General features: G+C 35.5%; 1 protein-coding gene across 1 annotated transcript; it reads right to left on the minus strand.

The window, feature by feature from the left end:
* On the minus strand, window positions 1-1,137 carry LOC110934676. The gene is made up of 2 exons (XM_022177547.2): window positions 883-1,137; window positions 1-343 (listed from the first exon to the last, which is right to left on the minus strand). The coding sequence occupies exons 1-2, from the start codon at window positions 975-977 to the stop codon at window positions 127-129; spliced, it is 312 nt and encodes a 103-aa protein (XP_022033239.1). The 5' UTR covers window positions 978-1,137; the 3' UTR covers window positions 1-126.
* Between the last annotated feature and the right edge of the window lie 20,784 nt (window positions 1,138-21,921).

Consider the following 21,921-nt stretch of genomic DNA (forward strand, 5'->3'; position numbering starts at 1 on the left):
TTTTGTGTAAGTTAATCATAATTGAATCTTAGTGATAAAAACACAAAAAAAGGAATACATACATCTAAGAATTAAACTATAATAAACATAAAAATTAAGGATATAATTAAAAATCCATGATGAGAATTAAGATGATGATTCAAACTTGTAGTGTTTATCGACGGCAACTGAGACATCCCAAGTGCAACTCAGACCCTTTGGCAAGATGACAAGGTCCCCGGCCCCAAATTCCGATATCATCTCCGACGAGTTTTTCAGGTACACTTTCACTTTCCCCTTTAGTAGATAACATGTTTCTTGTGCATCAAACTTCAACTGGTACTTTCCTGGTGAGCATCCCCACCTTCATAATATAAAACATAACCAGTGAATAACTAATATATGTATGAAAAATCAATTTATATATAAGAAACCCTAATTATTTGTTCTTGTATATACATGGTTGTAAAAGTCCCGTCTAGGCTCCGAGAGAGTACTCGCTACAAGGTAGGCTGCCGGGGCCCGAGTACTGTTCGCCAAGGCCAATTACTCCCTGAGTAATCTCCACCTAGGCCGAGTACTCTCATATCTGACTAAGGGGCGCCTAGCGACTTTTGCAGCCATGTGTATATATGGATGGTGACTACAATTCTCTATGCGCCCTACTAATCCTACGCCACCCCCAAACTCAAACAGGCATTTGTTTAAAGGTAGGGTGCTATGACGCAAGCCCTTTAAATGACCGTTTGACGAATCCTCAATCGACTGTTTAAAGATAGGTGGGCTATATACGACGCAAGCCTTGAAGGCCGTCTAGCGCAACCTCAGAGTCGCCTTCTCTACATGCACAAAGTACAGCTTCCAGGAGAGAGAGAGAGAGAGAGAGAGAGAGAGATTAATTACTTGGGCCAAGATTTGATACCGAGTTCAGAAAGATGAGATTCAGAAGGATTCCTGTGAACAATTATGCTTAGATTTGATGAAGATTCTCCTGCCATTAAAGAATTTCAAGAGTCTCTTTCTAACACACACAACACAGTTGTTTGATCAAATCTGAGTTTGCACACTACGTGTGTCTATAATGTATATAAGTGGATGTTGGTATATAGAGAGAGACAGAGAGAGAAAGAGTGAGATCGATGTATAAAACATATGCATTGAATGAGTTAATGTCATTTTTTTCGAGTGATGTGGTTCATGCACGTTTATAAAGAAATAAAATATAGTAATTAATAATCGAGTACATAGTGAAATCATGTTTGTGATTACCTAAAATGGAAAAAGTTTGTAAACTTTTTACTTTATATGAGTATACCAAGCTAATGGAATGAGATATATGTTGATACCGAGCCTAAGGGAAGTAGCTATAGCCTGTAAGGACTCCTTGCTCCCCTCTAGTTGAATTTCAATATGGGCCGTGTTAATGGAACACCAAAAATTATCAAGTTCACAGCCTAGATACGAGTCATACGACACATGTTGTATAGGGTTCGACACAAACTCTTAGGTCAGTTGACTGGTGTTAGACCATTCAATCACAAACCGTATACGTCACGTATAGCACTATACATGGCGTATAAGGGTGTGATTGACTGGTCTGAGACTAGCAGTTTGTAAACGTAATACACCGTACTTTAGACGCCATAGCGTCATGCATGGCGTATAAAGATGTGATTGAGAGTTGTTGTCTTGACTCACCAGGCCTAGGGTGTAGTTACATCGTACCTATATAACACGTAAAGTCCTATACATGTCGTGTTAGACAAGACAATATACCATAAATAAATAATTAAATACCTAATAGATTTTGTAGTTTTATTGTAAATATTTTTATTTTTTTTTCCACTAAAATACCTTAAATAATTAGATACCTAACGGATTTCAGCCTGGTGGTGATCATCGGTGAATGTTCGTTGGTGATATGTTAGTAAAAGTAGCAACACCTTATGTATCGGGGGTCGTCTTATTATTATAAAAGCGGTTCTAGAAAGTCTCCCTACATATTATTTTTCTTTATTCAAAGCGCCGGTGGGGGTAATCAGAAAACTAGAATCTTTAATTCGGAACTTTTTGTGGGGTGGTTCAGTTGACGTAAGGAAAACTAATTGGGTATCATGGGATAGGGTGGCATGTACTAAAAAAGAATGCGGGTTGGGATTATCAAAATTAGAGGTCTCTAATAAAGTGCTTCTTTTAAAATGGTTGTGGAGATATAAGACCGAACCAAAAACATTGTGGAGGAAAACAATTGATACCATTCATGGGTCGGTTCGTAGACGGGAAATGGTTCCGTTCAATAATGCTATTACGGGGGTATGGAAAAATCTTAGCTCCTTTAGTACTAAGATTAAGGTAGATTGGGATGGATCGAATGGTGGTTGGTAAAGCGGGGAATGGTTTGCAAATTCGCTTTTGGATTGATACATGGATTGGCGATGAGCCTTTAAAACAAAAGTTCCCAAATGTATTCAGAATTGAGAAGGATAAAATGTGTAGTATAGCCGATCGTTGTGTGAAGGATGGAGGAGTTAGTTATATTGCGTGGCATTGGAGTAAGTTACCGTCATCAGAAGATGAAATAAAAGAAAGGGAGAATTGTGAGAGGCTTTTGGAAGGCTTTTCGGTCACTAAGTTGGTGGATGTGTAGAAGTGGAACTCGATGAAAGAACATATATTCTCAGTAGCGTCAGCCAAAAAATGGATATCAGATAAAATTGATGTTAGTAGCAGGTATATGGTGGTGTAAATGGGTTCCAAATAAATGCAACATTTTTATGTGGCGCGCAGAAATGGACAGATTACCGACAAAAGTAGCGTTACAGAGGAGGAATATTATATGAGGAGGATGCGCGTGTAGTTTGTGTGAGGATGGAGACGAAACGACGGAACATTTATTTATGGCGTGTGGTCTTGCAGCCGGGGTGTGGCAATGTATATCTAGTTGGTGCGGAATTCCGATCATTTATGCTTTCTCAGTAAAAGATTTGTTAGACCTACATAACAATATTTCAGGATCTACTTTGAAGAAGACGGTTTTGCAAGGGGTTGTCATCATTACGTGTTGGAGGATTTGGAAGTGGAGAAATGAGGTTATTTTTCAAAAGAAAAGATGCAAGGTTATAGATATTGTGTCTGATGTCAAAACTTTGGGTTTTTTGTGGTATAGATATATATTTAAAAAGGACACGGTTGGATGGAATAAATGGTGTAAATTCGAATTGATGTAAGTGTTTGTTGTTGGGCTCTATTTCCATCTTGGAGATAGTTGTCCTGGTGTTTTAATGAAAGTATAATCTTCAAAAAAAAAAAAAAAAAGAAAGTAAAAGTAGCAACACAAGAACGATGTCTTGATGGAGTTATTGATGATTAGTAAGTAAATTACCAGTCACTAATACATCCCAACATCTGTCCCTTGACGATTGAGACGACGACGGGGCGGGGGAAATGGTGTGCAGGGCGGCGACGGGCCTTGACGAGGCGGGGACGATCCCCATACCGTCTAGCCTTAGAAGGCGTTAGCAATCCATGAATAATACTTATGTTGGTGACCTAAAATAGTAAGGTCATCGTAGTTGGGCGTTATGTTTGGGTTTTTTGTCTGATAGCGCCCCATAGCGCCCCGAACACCATGACGGGCGGCGCTATGGGGGAAGAAAATGGTGGGGGCGGTATGGTGATAGCGGCGTGATGGATGGGAGTTTTAAAACTTTGACCAATCAAAAATAGTTAAGTGTTTTTTAAATTAATTAATAAAAATGAAAATTAATAATTAGGTAATGATGGGTAGGTGTTTTATGACTACGGACTCTAGTGATATAACGCCACATAAAGCCCTTGTGTGACGTGGCACGACACGTGTCACATAACGCCCACAAATGGGCTTTATGATTACATATGGCCTAAGAGACAAGTGAAATTATTAAATGGGAAAATCACCAAAACAACCCATTTGACCAATAAATTTGTGAAAATAGCCTTGATTTTTTTGAATTACCAAAATAGCATTGACTTTTCGTGTCTTGTGTCATACAACGAACACATCACTTTCCTGCGCCATCTTTAATATACAATTTTGCTCCTTCGCCATAGTTTCATCTCCTTCGCCATATGGCGCATCACATCACCTCCTGCGCTGGTTCAAATTTTAACAATATATTGTTGGTTCAGTTCTGTTTATGCATGAAGAAAACAATATAAATCATACCTGTCACAGCAGATAGTGCAGAGGAGAATCCAGTAATGGAGTTCGACATGCCTGTCATCTTGATCTGGTTCCTCCTTAGGGTGCTGACTGATGATGGGGACTTAGAGAACCGAAAAGGGGTATCGGTTATGGAGAGGAGGTTTCGTGATGATGTTATGGCTAATGGGGTGTGTGAATTGTATATCTGAGTAACCCCTAAACCTCCACATAACTCTCCTTATATAAGCACCCAGGAGGAAACCTAATTAGTTACTAAGGGTAATATGGTCCATCAACAATTACCAACTAATTAAATAATAGGTTCTAATATATTTTGATCTCTATAATGTAAATGATTATGATGGCTATAGATTAAATATTAATACGTAATATATTTAATCTTACATTCTCCCACTTAGCCGAGTAATCATTTACTATGAGTATTAGATAAGCCTGATCAGGAGTTAACACTCATTTTAGCCTTAAACAAGTACTATAGCAGAAAAATACAGCCGTTGAATCATTATGCGACTCAGGACCCCCATTAATCATACTATAGCCTTAATTTAAAACCTAATCATCATGATCAAAATACGCGTAAGCCCTTTGTTTGATTTGTAACTTTTATTTGTCTATATGCCATTATACCGGTTGAACATATTCTAACAGACATACAAAATCAAACTTGAGGAAAATTAACTAATTCTTAGTCATTCATAGTACGATATGCAATTGCGCATGACTATTAATTAATACCCGTCTATGAGCTCTCTTAATAAGACTTATGGGTAATAGCCCTTCAGTTATAGGATCCTTAAGCATATCATGAATGTATTCGATACAAAACTTAGTTTCCTCAATTCGTTCATAAACGAATAATTAATTGTGTATCGAAACTTAATGCAGCACCTCTTGAACTGTTGCTGTTCAAGGAGTTATGGTAGCTGACTTTATCACACTAATTCTTCAAAACATTATATGGAGTTAATAAACTTATGAGTCCACTGATTAAATTTCCAACAACATTTAGTGACCATGTTATGTCGTTATAACTCAGGTTGTTTAGTATCAGTGCATTATGACTCCTCCATGAAATAGGTTTTGTCTGCTGACATAAAGATATACCCGAAACTGCATTTTATAATCTTCGAATATCTCAAAGTTAGAGTAATAAACCGGTTTTAATTCTCACTTCTTCTTTAAATTGTAGTCTCTCGTTTCTTTTAAAGATATTGTAATACTCCATTAGATGCTACACATTAATCTAGACATATCTAGTGTGTTGCAATATGAGTAATATCTAAACGAGTATAGACTTAAACTTACATAAGGCTTCTAATTAATGAAGCATAAATAAATAATCTCATTTATCCTATTGTCCTCTAAAGGAGAGCAATATTGATTGTTACATATGTAAGGACCCATTTAATGTTAAACTTATGGAACGAAACTAATATCGCATTGGGTCTATCTCAGTATGTTATGATATCAATCACGTAAGAGATATCTCTGAGTTTTATTATATCAAAGTTTGTGTTAACAATGCTTTGACTTATGTAACATATGCTTGTCAAAGAATGTCATCTATATAGACAAGTTTATTTTGGTTGCTCCCACTCATCTTGAGGTAGGTACATTAATCCACTTGATTCTTGATGAAAATAATTACGTTAGCTTTTCATCACATTATGATGTTTGCATTAACCCATACATGGATATTATTCGCTTACAAATAAAGTGTTCTTTAACCTTCAGTTTGAAACTTTAGGTTGTTATCTAATGAACATGTAAATGTGTCAGCCATTTATTAGAGAAAATCGTTTTAATGTTCATCTAATGTAGCTTAAAACTATTATAAGTTACTAGAACAGTGATGATCCTCAAAGAAATCTTTTGTTAGATATGCAATAAAGATTCTTTAATAATTTATCTCTTCCTGAGAACAACCTTTGACAACCAATCATGCTTTTGAGTGTCTTAACGCTTATATTAGGATTTGGTTTAGTTATGAACACTCTAAGGTAATTCAATCAAATCCCAAATGTTACACAAACACATAAAATCAGTTTTACTAGAAAACTGTTTTATTCCATTCATATGATTGATTTACACTAATGGCTTAATTTGAAGAGATAGGATCAGTAAACATTTCCAAAATCCATTTCAACTTCAATTAGGGAGGTTATGTAATCATCAAAGTTAGTAGGCTTTTAAACCTAGATGACCTCCTGAGTTGATTATTGGGTTCATTAGAACTTTCAATTTTATGGATTAGCTCTTGGTTAGGTTGCTATCATTTTCATTCTAAGTTTGTAAGAGTTGGTGCAGTATAGTGTACAAGAGGTGTAATCGGAGTTAAATTCGGAGTGAAATTTAATGACACTCTTCCCCCCGCCTCTTGCATTCCTTGCAAATCATGATAAGGACTTTGACTGCTCCCACCGAACTTAGAAATCTTTAGGAACTCAGCATGCGTAGGGTCAATTTGAAACGACCAACAAATTCTAATAGAGAAACAAGTTAATGACGTTAGTTGTTGTAGTTTCTCTTGTTGAGGATTATGTTAGTTTAGGTAAGAAATCTAAGTGTGCCCACAATTAAGAAACAATGAAACTTTTGTAAGAGTAGCATTAGATTTGAGGAGACAAGTATTGATGATAGAACAGTGTCATGATGGAGCGGTGTCTTGTACAAGAGGTGCAAACTTATAAGGTAATGTAAAATTTTCACTCCCCACCTCTTGCAACTATTGCAAGTTATTATTAAGACACTTAATGCTCCCACTGATCTTTAATATCTCTAAAATGCTACAAGAAAAGTTTCAATGAGCTACGTGACGCGGGAACCTATCACATATACGTTAGACTTTATTTGATTTCTTTAATGTCCAGATATCATAAGAAACTTTAGGAACATATTTAATAGAAATCTTATAAAGTATATGTATGAATAAATTTCTTCTAAGACCGTGGGCCATATGTGACAAAATTTAGATACAAGTTGATAGTCTGTTAAATGATAAATGAATTATGTCTGAATATTCCATTTGGAATAAGTTCCACAAATGTCAATGAATGACTTATGATGGACCCATGCTTATTCCCTAAGCCAAGTCATATTTTAGGGCTTTAACGTCATGATTTAAAATCACTTAAAATGAGATTAGATGAATAATCATCCTCATTAACCATGTCATGATTTCTCATGAATTTTGGTTCTAATGGATGAAATTTATAAGTCTCATTTTCCTTTTGTCAAATTCTCATTTGCATAATGACAAAAGTTGTGAAAAAAAAAAGGAATCATCTAGTTTCATCTTAGTAATGTTTCTATCCAGATATTTAGAACAAATAAGAGGAGAGTTTAAGATAAGTGTGACTTTATGATGACCATGCAAACCTCATAACCTTCATAACATTGCTTAATCATGATACTATATTCTGATTAATCAGAATATATAAGGTATCGAAAAGCGTTGTTGGAAGACTGTTCATTATGGTTCTTATAGTCTTAACATTTAATTTTGTCACTAACTCTCATGTTAGTTATTTGTGGAGTTCTGGTAAGGAAACGTATGGAACTAGAGTCAACTAATCATGTGTTAATTGGAATATTAAAATTATCAGACTTAAATATCATTAGTAAGTTTCTATCTAATTAATTTATCCAACTGTTCTTTAGAATAATGGATAGTCTCGTTGCTTATGCCTAGTCTAATGACATAATTATGCAGTGAGATTTTCCCTTGAAGAACCTTAACGTTGGGATTAGCACTTGTAATTTGTCTATGGACTTTAGAACAATCCTCTCTTAAGGTTTTAGTGGTTGTAAGGTGAATAACATCTTATTTTCCAGTTTCAAACATTTATTTCTATGTACATATGTTGCTTATCAACACACTCGTTATACTTTGGTACTTTTGAGTGTTATAGCTGATTTATAATGCATCAAATCGTACAAATGAAAACTTAGTATGTAATGTACTGGAAAATGTACTTATTTCCATGCGTAAGCCCTTAACTTTATGGGTCATGGTATTGTACATTATAATATATTCACATATACCACTTAACCTTATAATTTATAATTTTAAATGAAGACATGCGCCTTAGGAGTTCTTGTGATTATTCCACAATTATAGATTAGTCTTAGGAAAAACTGAATCTGGAATAACTTTAGTGATAGCAATTATGTTAGAGAGTTCTTGATTATCATAAGAGACATCATGTTCGATTTACCCTAATCATCATGCTCTACTTTTCTTCTGTAGTGCCTTATCAGAAGAGAGCAATAGGGTTACCGTGTCTTAAGAGATAATCAAGGATTTAATTTAAGAGCTAATTCTTATAGAAACTTTAAATAAAGCAAAACATTTTAGGCTTAGGAATTAGAGTGGATGAGATATAGATTTATAGAAGAAAATTATAGTGAGTAAAAAATATGGGTACTAAGAATAAGGCAGACAAAATGATCACAAAATTAATTGAGGATCATTAATATAAGGATCATTATGTGAAGAGGTTGTGATATGTCTATTACTAACATCAAAATAAGAGACTACTTAAAGTTCTACTTAAACGAAGACAAAACAGCTTTGGCCAGAAGTGTAATCATTTAAGCATATGTGCAAAGTGGTTGTAACAAATCAGATTTGGCCAGAAATTGAGACAAACACTTTAGTTATGCACTTGTTGAGTATGCCATCTATGAATGAATTAAATCAGCTTTGGCCAGAAATTAAGACATTCATGCTTATGATGCACACACAACATAGCTTTCGTAATACTTGGATGATAAGTAGATGCATCAAGTCAGCTTTGGCCAGAAATGATGCATCAGAAGCTCATTCAAGTAAAGCCATTTTGGTTTTGTAAAACATTATTTGATCCTCATTAATTAACTAAATAATTACAAAAACCAATCATTTAATAGCAAACTACCCGTTAGCGCGGATCGAACTAATGACGTTATGGTTGCGAGTCGCAACTACGGTCTCGACTAATCACGTTATGGTTGCGAGTCGCAACTACGGTCTCGACTAATCACGTTATGGTTGCGAGTCGCAACCTCGTGGTTGCGAGTGATGACGTTATGGTTGCAAGTGATGACGTTATGGTTGCGAGTAGCAACCTCATGGTTGCGAGTAGCAACCTCATGGTCTCGAGTAGCAACCTCATGGTCTCGAGTAGCAACCTCGCTAACAGCTGTTAATTGTGATATCATAACCGAAAATTCGAAATCTAAGGGATTAAGAGATATTCTTTCCTGTTTTAAGCTGATCTAATTTTGTCAACAGATTTCGAAATTGCAATCTCTTTATCTTTTTAACAGTTTTTCTAAAAAATTTAGAGGACAAAATAGATCAAAACCAGGAAAAACACTTAATAATCCAAATCATATTCCAAATCATAACAGAATACTTCGAATTTTCTCAAGAACATGATGAACCCTAAAACATAAAACATAAATTCTGGAACCCGAAACCTGAATTTTAATAGTTTTTTCTAAACAGATTTCGGCTAAACATAAACAAGTTAATTCCGAATGAGCATATCATTAATCTTTTTCCGAAAATCATGATTTCGAGTCGATCTTCATGACTCGAAACCGGCTGTGACGGTTTTGAAATTATAAAAAAAAAATAATCCGTTTTCCAAGTTTCAATCCCAGAATTATGGATACGAAAACAGAACTGACTAATCAACATATGCTCTGATACCACATGTTGGTTCAGTTCTGTTTATGCATGAAGAAAACAATATAAATCATACCTGTCACAGCAGATAGTGCAGAGGAGAATCCAGTAATGGAGTTCGACATGCCTGTCATCTTGATCTGGTTCCTCCTTAGGGTGCTGACTGATGATGGGGACTTAGAGAACCGAAAAGGGGTATCGGTTATGGAGAGGAGGTTTCGTGATGATGTTATGGCTAATGGGGTGTGTGAATTGTATATCTGAGTAACCCCTAAACCTCCACATAACTCTCCTTATATAAGCACCCAGGAGGAAACCTAATTAGTTACTAAGGGTAATATGGTCCATCAACAATTACCAACTAATTAAATAATAGGTTCTAATATATTTTGATCTCTATAATGTAAATGATTATGATGACTATAGATTAAATATTAATACGTAATATATTTAATCTTACATATATAGTATAACTTGACTAGGTGATTTATATACAAGACCTTATTGATTTTGCTTGTTGAATTATTAATATCGAATAATTTTTCATTGGAGTTACTTTTGTGGGTCGCTTTAGTCGATTATTCCGTATCTTTTATATCACCGTCAAGCAGATTCGAATCGAAGTGAGATCTTATGATCATATAAGCAAGACAAGGTCTTATGTTAACATTGATCCTATCCAAGATCATTGGCATGTTTTCATGAACAAAATCATAGGATATTCATATCCGGATCAGGATCTTAATTAAGAACCATAGATAATGTTTTACTTTATTTGTTTATTATAAATATATAGCAACGTTAATTTTCAATGAAAGATTTAGAAAAAAGAATCATAGAATTAAATTTTGACGTCAGAAACATATACTAACAGTCAAAATAATTTGACTTGCATAAACATGGAAGTAGTAGACGTTGAAAGCAAAAGGTTTTTGGCACAGTGGCATTAAGATGTTGGATAAAAACTTTATTTTTTTTTCAAGTGATAAGGGTTATTGTGGACTAAAAAGTATAGTTTAATAATAGAATTATAGAGTGTGCGAGTTCATTTAAAAAAAGTGACGAGAAAAAAAACCACTGATTTGCGAAGGTTGATGTAAACTACATAAATGTATTTCAGGTTTCCACAAGAATTTGAAAACAAAATGGTTGTATTTTATAAGACTCTTCATTCGTACAGAGAAGGATATCCTTTGATGTGGAGGTAAAGAAAGAAGAGACGTAAGAGAAGGTGGGTAATTCGTCTATAACTAAGGGCATAGAGAGAAAAGAGCGAAAGAGAGAGGAGTGAGAGAGAATGAGTAAAATGATGACTTGACACAAATCCTTCCATAATATATCTATCTCTCAATGTGGACACTTCAAGTTGTTAACTGGACACTTCAAGTTGTTAACATAAGCACAATTAACTAATTAAGTACAATTAACGTTTAATGTCTATACACTCTTTAAATTATTACTTCAACTCGACTTTATACCAATAATTCTAAAATACTCTTTTACTCATGATTGAATATTAAATCTCCCGTCTAAAGGGTCTAAAAGGTAACTAGACTACCAAATGGGCTAGCTCTACCATTTTCTAAGCTATAGTTATTAGCATCCAGTTTTGCATGAGTTTGTTGCGTGACTTGCGTCTTAAAGAAGGAAAAGGGAATTGAATGTGTAGGGTAAGGATGCCAACTTTTGGACTTTGTAATGTTTTCTTCTCTTTGACCTATCACATCTTTATTGTTCCTTCCTTTGTCATTGTAGTTATTACCCTATTTTCTTTTTCTTATATCATAGTTATTTTTCATAGAAGTCAATATGTAAGTTATTAAGTTCACACCAATCAAACCAAACCAAAAAACAAAGTGTCTGTTTCAGATTCTATTAGGCTGAAGGGTGTGGTATAAATCCCCTATGTGTTTTATCACGCTACCTCGGCGTCCTGTCAACGCCATGTCACACAGGAGGCTTTAAAGTCCCTTACTTTAACTTGTAGGGTGTGGTATAAAGCCCTCATCATCATTACCTAACTATTTATTTTATTTATATTTTTTTTAAATTAAATGCCAATTTTAATAACTAGAAAATTAAAAAAAAAACATAATTTTATTAAAATAAAAGAAAGCATTACAAAGTCCTTAAAAATGCAAAGTTAAAAAATAAAGTACTAAAAAATAAAAACTACATATATTTCGCTCGAATTTGTGCCTTACGAGCCTCCAAAATGACTCGGTCCTCCTCTGCTAGATGTGAAAAGTCTTTCGCGAGAAATTCCATGTCTTTCTGGATTTGTTTCTCCATTTTTAGTTCTTGCTCCTTTTCCTTCATCGAGACTATTTTGTTGAGTCTGTTGTCGAACTCGTCCAACCTTGACGGGCCATCCGATGACGTTGAAGAAAAACTCGTCCAAACCGGGAATCGGTGGAGTGGTCGGATGAGGAGAAGTTGGGGTGCTAGGTGGCATCGGATAATATCCAAGCTCGCCCGTCCGCAGGTCTCTTCGATAACGGTCTTCTTGCTCGTTGTTGAGATTGTCTGGTGCACTTTGCCAAAACGGATGGTTCGGATCCCACACGTTTTGGTTGTTGTGAAACATTGTGTGATTATTTAAAAAAAATGTAGCTATTTGGTATAAAGAGTAGAGGTAGAAGGGATGAAAATTATGGAAAAAAGTTGGGTATTTATAGGTGAATTATAAAGTTTAAAATTATTTTTTTTAATGTTACATTTGCACAAACTGTAACACCCCTAAAATATTAAATTATATATGTTTGTATACATGTATAATTATAAAAAAATAAAATAAAATAAAATAATAATAAATAATGAGATAAAAACTAGGAATAACTAACCTCGTTAAAATCCTGTTATAAGAGATGGGAAATAAGTGATGTTGATCATTTTCTATATTCTAAAACTTGAGGGATGTAACGCCCTAAAACGTAATACCTTAAAATGACGCAGCGGAAAATTTGGGCCTTTAAAATTTCTTTCTATCTTAGTCATGTATCAAATTTGGGGTTCGTTACTAGTAATATTTAAAGTTAATTAAAGGGTTTACATCGTTCGTTCTGAATTTTCACATCAATTACATATACGCGTTTGAGCTATGTGACTACTCTTCTCGTACAATTCTTGCCCTTGACTCGATCTTCAATCCTCCAATACTTTAAACCGACGATAGACCGTGTAACCTACATTCACCACAAACATGCACATCATTAAAATTTGATAATCTACATTCATAATCTATCATACATAATTAATTGACCACGCCGCAATCTTTCTATGTGTGCCAGACTTTTCGATTATCCTTCCGAGTACAATCTTGCATTCCAATTCCTCAAAACTTCACGATGGACTACCATAGCATACTTGCAAATCTCATTTCATTCTCAAGGCACATGATTAGTAACTTAGTGCTCAAACATATTAAGGCTATGTACACATATATACAAGCCCCATTCCCTCATGTACAATTAATACTACATCGTACCTACGCACATCCGTATGTGCACTTTTGGTCACATACTACACACACACATCATACGTACATACATACTTACATGTACCCGCGCATACCCCCATACCTCAAAACATACATGCCTACATTCATTCGTATCTTCATATATTCACCAATACACTTCTACACATGTACCTACTTTCATGCGTTCCTACATTCATGTCTACGATCACACGTACTCCTATACATACACTAATACATATTTGCATACGCATACACATTTCTATGCTTTCCCATATATACATACATACACTTCCACATACGCACTTACATTCGTACATCTCTACACACATGCATACATACACATTTACATACGAACATATCTCTCCTACATCTTAACATACAAGCATATTCTATATATACCTTTATACATACGTATATACACATCTACACACATACATACCCTTCCTACATTGTTACATACGTGCATATTCTCGTACATATCTATACACTTCTACATACGTACCTACATTCATGTCTCTACTTGCATGCATACATACACATCTACATATGAACATACCTCCCCGCGATCTTTACACACATGCATATACTTATACATATCTTTATACATACGCACATACTTTAACGATCATGTACTAGATCACACGTACCTCTTACATAATCATATGTTATTAATATGGGTCCTAGTCTTAGCTTTTTGGCCTATCAACATTTAAGAACCATCAGAATCATGTTTGGAAAGTCCGCCGTAGTCCACGGATATCAAACCGAAGCCCACGGTACGTCAATTAACTTAAATAACGAAGTTTCAGCTTTTGGGACTTGGGAAGGCCGTCGCCGACGCCCCTAGGGCCGTCGGCGACGGGCCTTGCATTTAACCGTAGCCCAAAAACCCGTAGACAGGAAATTAACCCGTCAGCACAAAAATGGTTTTTCCCTTGCCCGTCGGCGACGGCCCCCCACCCGTCGGCGACGCCCTCTAGAATCTGCAGTTTTCTGCAGATTCGTTTCATCGTCCGTACGCACTAAAACGTGCGTATCTTTTGAACCGTTTACCCGTTTAACCTCCCGTTTCTTCCTACATGCTTGTAAATTCGCATTCTACCATGTGGACTTGAAATACCATATCCGAATTAAGGAAATTCTTAACTTGTGAATTATCGACTTATTATTCATTTATGACTTGTTTGACCCGTTCATATTTCTTCAGCAACACATTCGATTTAGCCCAGAACTTACACGAACATTATAGCTATAAAACCTTTACATTATCCGCACTTCCACTCACCCATTAACGTGCTTATGCCCAATCCTACCCGTCACCCGGTTACCATTCCGTAGACACTTCTTATTCTTCATTTCATTATAACATCAAGACCTCATTTTTGACCCATTACAACTACTTAGAAAAATCGTTGGTTTCATACCACCCATCCATTATTTGTCTCAACCATTATGCTAATTAACTAGAACGTAACCTTACTTAACAAATTAAGAAGTGATTCCGGAAATCACTTACCTTGTGCATCCGTGTTCGAAGCCGCTTCCTTGCCTCATCTTGACCCGTTAGCCTTCCATGCTTGAGTATGTGTTAATGTAGTTCCTATCCTTTCATGTCACCACATCCATATTCTTTGTTAGCATACAAACTCATACATATCATCCATCATTTCTACTTCATACCTTACATTAGACTTTCATTAATCAAAATTTTAACAACATAAGACATAGATCAACAATCACATCTTTTCAAGCTCGTATAATTCTACATGTCATCATACACAACACATAATGATATAACATGTACCGTATGAGTTCTCAAGTCTTATATTCGTGTTAGGAAGCCTACCATACTATTCTCACATTCGTTGACTTTCTAGAAAGTCAACTATTAAACGTGCAAATTCTCATCCTTATAACGATACGGTTACGTTGATAAAGTTAACCATACTAATAACACTATATGCATTTCATACTCATGTTCTAGGACACACGTACGCGCATATAATTACTTACACACACATATATGTAATACATTTCATTCATACTAGCATTTTCATGTCTCTACAACTAACACTATAACACATATTAGCTAAACCAATATCGTTCCAATATTACTCCTTTATACAAATCTCATATGCTTCACATTTAGTGTACATTTACTCCATGATTTCCATTAAGAAATTATTCAAACATATGGTGAACATCATACCACTTCAGCCTAGAGTACAACCTTCTAATGCACACCTTTTACCAAATCATATAACCAACCAAAAATCATACATGTATTTCATCTAAAATATATTTCTCATGTTCAATTATAACCAATTACATGACATCCAAATATTATACATTTTCATCCATTACATGCATTCAATCTCATCTAGAAATCTCACCTAGACATTTCATCAAACACTTGGTGTGCATACCACTATCTAAGCATAATGTACAAGTATTTCATGCCTCACTTCCAACTTCATGATTTCATTCATCAACACCACTAAACATCAAGTAACTCATATCATGCTCAATTTATCTAACAAGAATTCATCATATACCACATCATACATCAAAATTACACAAGAATTGAACATGGATAATTCATTCATATCACCATCCTTACCACTACAAGTGGGTTTAATGTCAAAGCATCAAATGACATCAAAATCTTGTATAATTCATGTTCTATATGATGCTTATAACATATATTCAGACCCAATTCATACTAATTCGTGACTCCATCATACCCACTTCATACGAAATTACCAAATCATAAATTACAACTTACCAAGTGATTTATAGGGCTAGATGATCATGAATTCGTGTACACGCATTAGATCCGAGCTGAATTTCCCTCTCAATTTGATGATTTTTGTGAAACTAGGGTTGAACCCCTTTTTCTCCTTCCTGACCATCGACACACACACACACACACACACACACTATGTGTGTGTGTGGTGTTTTAATTTTATTTTTATAATTTCATGTTTCCCCACTTAACGGTTTTGGTCCCTCTAGTTTCATTTTGATTATGTGAGGAATTAAAACTCTTTTCTTTTTTTTTACCAACCGGGTTTTAATTTACCAAACCCGGTTTTGGGGTGTTACAAGTCTACCCCCCTTAAATTAGGTTTCGTCCCCGAAACCTTTCTCATTTTCGTTTATACACAAATCTATGTTTGACTTCTTCTTATCAAATCTATACTTTCCATGCCATACTTCCATGTAACCTTCTCATTTCCTTGACCGGTTATTAAAAGTTCATCGTTCCTATATATTCAAACTTATATTAATGCTTACTTATAAAGGCAATCATTACACCCTTTTATGTTTTAAATCCGTCCCACGGATTTAAACGTAACTTCCATACCCTTCATTCCTTCTATGTTTGAATCCATCTAGCGGTTTCAAACATATCATTCGTACCTTTTCTTTCTTACATGTGTTTAACAAAAACTTAAGGTTTTACCTACCTTCAGCAACTAGGTTTTAAGGTTAGTCATCTTAGTTGTCGAATCATAATTACTTCATTTTAGTTCTATCCATATATGAGTTTTCTTCTTCCTTACACATTCAACTACCCAAGTAAATGGGGTTCGGCATAAACACTCTCAATGAGAGTTAGGCATACACATTCGACTACCCAAATAATTGGGTTTCGGCATAAACACTCTCAAGGAGAGTTAAGCATACACATTCCACTACCCAAATAATTGGGTTTGGCATAAACACTCTCAACGAGAGTTAAGCATACATATTCCACTACACAAATAATTGGGTTTTTCGCTTTTAATCATAACTTCTTCTTTCAATCCGTATAACGGATTAAGCTTCTAGCATTCATTAGAGCATTCAAAATCACCCGTTCAAAACGGATGGTAGCTTATTCTTATTCGACTTGTTCGCTAGAACCGGTCGACTCGCATAACTTTTCATAACCTTCGTTAGCATAACCAAATCCGCAATGGATTTGCTATTTCGCATTCGCTACAACATAGCGCCCACCTGCTACCCAGTTCTACCGGACATACCTGCAATAATTGCCACGGTCTCACGAACGTCATATGCTTCTTGCGTACTGGCCAGGTGCGCAATTCACACACTAGTTTCGTGCCTTCGTGTAATCATCGCCTTATGCCCGAGAAATGAGTTTCAGTTTCGTGCACATTTCTAAAACTTCCCCAAGACCACATCATTGTCTTTCGTTTAATAATTACCCTCCCGAGGAGACCCCTTCCTTTTTCTTTTGACATCGGTACTCATACATATTAGTAGTGTGTACCTGGGGTTAATTTGCCTATTTGCACCTTTGCCCGCCTTAGCGTTCATCCTATTCTGTATTCACGGATCATCCTCTTCAAACTCTTAAGCTTACCTTGCACATAACACACTATTAGTTTCCTTCAAATACATAATCTAATACATACTTACATTCGCCTTTGCATTTAGGCCTCGATCGAGTCTTGGATTGTACGGGTTCTTGATTACGAGAGCACACCGGTTTGAGTTCAAGCATTTACTTTCTATTACTTGATTCTCTCAAACCGGGGCTCTGATACCAACTTGTAACGCCCTAAAACGTAATACCTTAAAATGACGCAGCGGAAAATTTGGGCCTTTAAAATTTCTTTCTATCTTAGTCATGTATCAAATTTGGGGTTCGTTACTAGTAATATTTAAAGTTAATTAAAGGGTTTACATCGTTCGTTCTGAATTTTCACATCAATTACATATACGCGTTTGAGCTATGTGACTACTATTCCCGTACAATTCTTGCCCTTGACTCGATCTTCAATCCTCCAATACTTTAAACCGACGATAGACCGTGTAACCTACATTCACCACAAACATGCACATCATTAAAATTTGATAATCTACATTCATAATCTATCATACATAATTAATTGACCACGCCGCAATCTTTCTATGTGTGCCAGACTTTTTGATTATCCTTCCGAGTACAATCTTGCATTCCAATTCCTCAAAACTTCACGATGGACTACCATAGCATACCTGCAAATCTCATTTCATTCTCAAGGCACATGATTAGTAACTTAGTGCTCAAACATATTAAGGCTATGTACACATATATACAAGCCCCATTCCCTCATGTACAATTAATACTACATCGTACCTACGCACATCCGTATGTGCACTTTTGGTCACATACTACACACACACATCATACGTACATACATACTTACATGTACCCGCGCATACCCCCATACCTCAAAACATACATGCCTACATTCATTCGTATCTTCATATATTCACCAATACACTTCTACACATGTACCTACTTTCATGCGTTCCTACATTCATGTCTACGATCACACGTACTCCTATACATACACTAATACGTATTTTCATACGCATACACATTTCTATGCTTTCCCATATATACATACATACACTTCCACATACGCACTTACATTCGTACATCTCTACACACATGCATACATACACATTTACATACGAACATATCTCTCCTACATCTTAACATACAAGCATATTCTATATATACCTTTATATATACGTATATACACATCTACACACATACATACCCTTCCTACATTGTTACATACGTGCATATTCTCGTACATATCTATACACTTCTACATACGTACCTACATTCATGTCTCTACTTGCATGCATACATACACATCTACATATGAACATACCTCCCCGCGATCTTTACACACATGCATATACTTATACATATCTTTATACAAACGCACATACTTTAACGATCATGTACTAGATCACACGTACCTCTTACATAATCATATGTTATTAATATGGGTCCTAGTCTTAGCTTTTTGGCCTATCAACATTTAAGAACCATCAGAATCATGTTTGGAAAGTCCGCCGTAGTCCACGGATATCAAACCGAAGCCCACGGTACGTCAATTAACTTAAATAACGAAGTTTCAGCTTTTGGGACTTGGGAAGGCCGTCGCCGACGCCCCTAGGGCCGTCGGCGACGGGCCTTGCATTTAACCGTAGCCCAAAAACCCGTAGACATGAAATTAACCCGTCAGCACAAAAATGGTTTTTCCCTTGCCCGTCGGCGACGGCCCCCCACCCGTCGGCGACGCCCTCTAGAATCTGCAGTTTTCTGCAGATTCGTTTCGTCGTCCGTACGCACTAAAACGTGCGTATCTTTTGAACCGTTTACCCGTTTAACCTCCCGTTTCTTCCTACATGCTTGTAAATTCGTATTCTACCATGTGGACTTGAAATCCCATATCCGAATTAAGGAAATTCTTAACTTGTGAATTATCGAGTTATTATTCATTTATGACTTGTTTGACCCGTTCATATTTTCTTCAGCAACACATTCGATTTAGCCCAGAACTTACAAGAACATTATAGCTATAAAACCTTTACATTATCCGCACTTCCACTCACCCATTAACGTGCTTATGCCCAATCCTACCTGTCACCCGGTTACCATTCCGTAGACACTTCTTATTCTTCATTTCATTATAACATCAAGACCTCATTTTTGACCCATTACAACTACTTAGCAAAATCGTTGGTTTCATACCACCCATCCATTATTTGTCTCAACCATTATGCTAATTAACTAGAACGTAACCTTACTTAACAAATTAAGAAGTGATTCCGGAAATCACTTACCTTGTGCATCCGTGTTCGTAGCCGCTTCCTTGCCTCATCTTGACCCGTTAGCCTTCCATGCTTGAGTACGTGTTAATGTAGTTCCTATCCTTTCATGTCACCACATCCATATTCTTTGTTAGCATACAAACTCATACATATCATCCATCATTTCTACTTCATACCTTACATTAGACTTTCATTAATCAAATTTTTAACAACATAAGGCATAGATCAACAATCACATCTTTTCAAGCTCGTATAATTCTACATGTCATCATACACAACACATAATGATATAACATGTACCGTATGAGTTCTCAAGTCTTATATTCGTGTTAGGAAGCCTACCATACTATTCTCACATTCGTTGACTTTCTAGAAAGTCAACTATTAAACGTGCAAATTCTCATCCTTATAACTATACGGTTACGTTGATAAAGTTAACCATACTAATAACACTATATGCATTTCATACTCATGTTCTAGGACACACGTACGCGCATATAATTACTTACACACACATATATGTAATACATTTCATTCATACTAGCATTTTCATGTCTCTACAACTAACACTATAACACATATTAGCTAAACCAATATCGTTCCAATATTACTCCTTTATACAAATCTCATATGCTTCACATTTAGTGTACATTTACTCCATGATTTCCATTAAGAAATTATTCAAACATATGGTGAACATCATACCACTTCAGCCTAGAGTACAACCTTCTAATGCACACCTTTTACCAAATCATATAACCAACCAAAAATCATACATGTATTTCATCTAAAATATATTTCTCATGTTCAATTATAACCAATTACATGACATCCAAATATTATACATTTTCATCCATTACATGCATTCAATCTCATCTAGAAATCTCACCTAGACATTTCATCAAACACTTGGTGTGCATACCACTATCTAAGCATAATGTACAAGTATTTCATGCCTCACTTCCAACTTCATGATTTCATTCATCAACACCACTAAACATCAAGTAACTCATATCATGCTCAATTTATCTAACAAGAATTCATCATATACCACATCATACATCAAAATTACACAAGAATTGAACATGGATAATTCATTCATATCACCATCCTTACCACTACAAGTGGGTTTAATGTCAAAGCATCAAATGACATCAAAATCTTGTATAATTCATGTTCTATATGATGCTTATAACATATATTCAGACCCAATTCATACTAATTCGTGACTCCATCATACCCACTTCATACGAAATTACCAAATCATAAATTACAACTTACCAAGTGATTTATAGGGCTAGATGATCATGAATTCGTGTACATGCATTAGATCCGAGCTGAATTTCCCTCTCAATTTGATGATTTTTGTGAAACTAGGGTTGAACCCCTTTTTCTCCTTCCTGACCATCGACCCACACACACACACACTATGTGTGTGTGTGGTGTTTTAATTTTATTTTTATAATTTCATGTTTCCCCACTTAACGGTTTTGGTCCCTCTAGTTTCATTTTGATTATGTGAGGAATTAAAACTCTTTTCTTTTTTTTTTTACCAACCGGGTTTTAATTTACCAAACCCGGTTTTGGGGTGTTACAAGGGACTACTTTTTTTACTTGTTTGAAAGTTGTTTTAAACACTAGATAACTTCAACATATACACACTTGTGTGTGTATTACTCTGATCGACCAAAACAGAGCCACCAAGCTCTTAGTCCCCACAAACCCTAATCTCAAATTCCCTCAAGTTTTCAAAGAAGAAATCCAGTTAGGAATCAAATTCAAGTGTTATACTTGATTACTAACCTTAGAGAATCAAAAGGTATGCTTAGTTTTGATCTTCGTGATGTTTTGATTCTTCTTGAATTCTCATAAATGAAATTATTGAAGAATCCATTTATGCTACGGCTAAATTAAGATGAGTATATGTCTAGAAACAAACTCTAGATGAAAAATCCATGA

The sequence above is a fragment of the Helianthus annuus genome, chromosome 4, assembly GCF_002127325.2.
Source record: "Helianthus annuus cultivar XRQ/B chromosome 4, HanXRQr2.0-SUNRISE, whole genome shotgun sequence".
Classification (NCBI taxonomy): domain Eukaryota; kingdom Viridiplantae; phylum Streptophyta; class Magnoliopsida; order Asterales; family Asteraceae; genus Helianthus; species Helianthus annuus.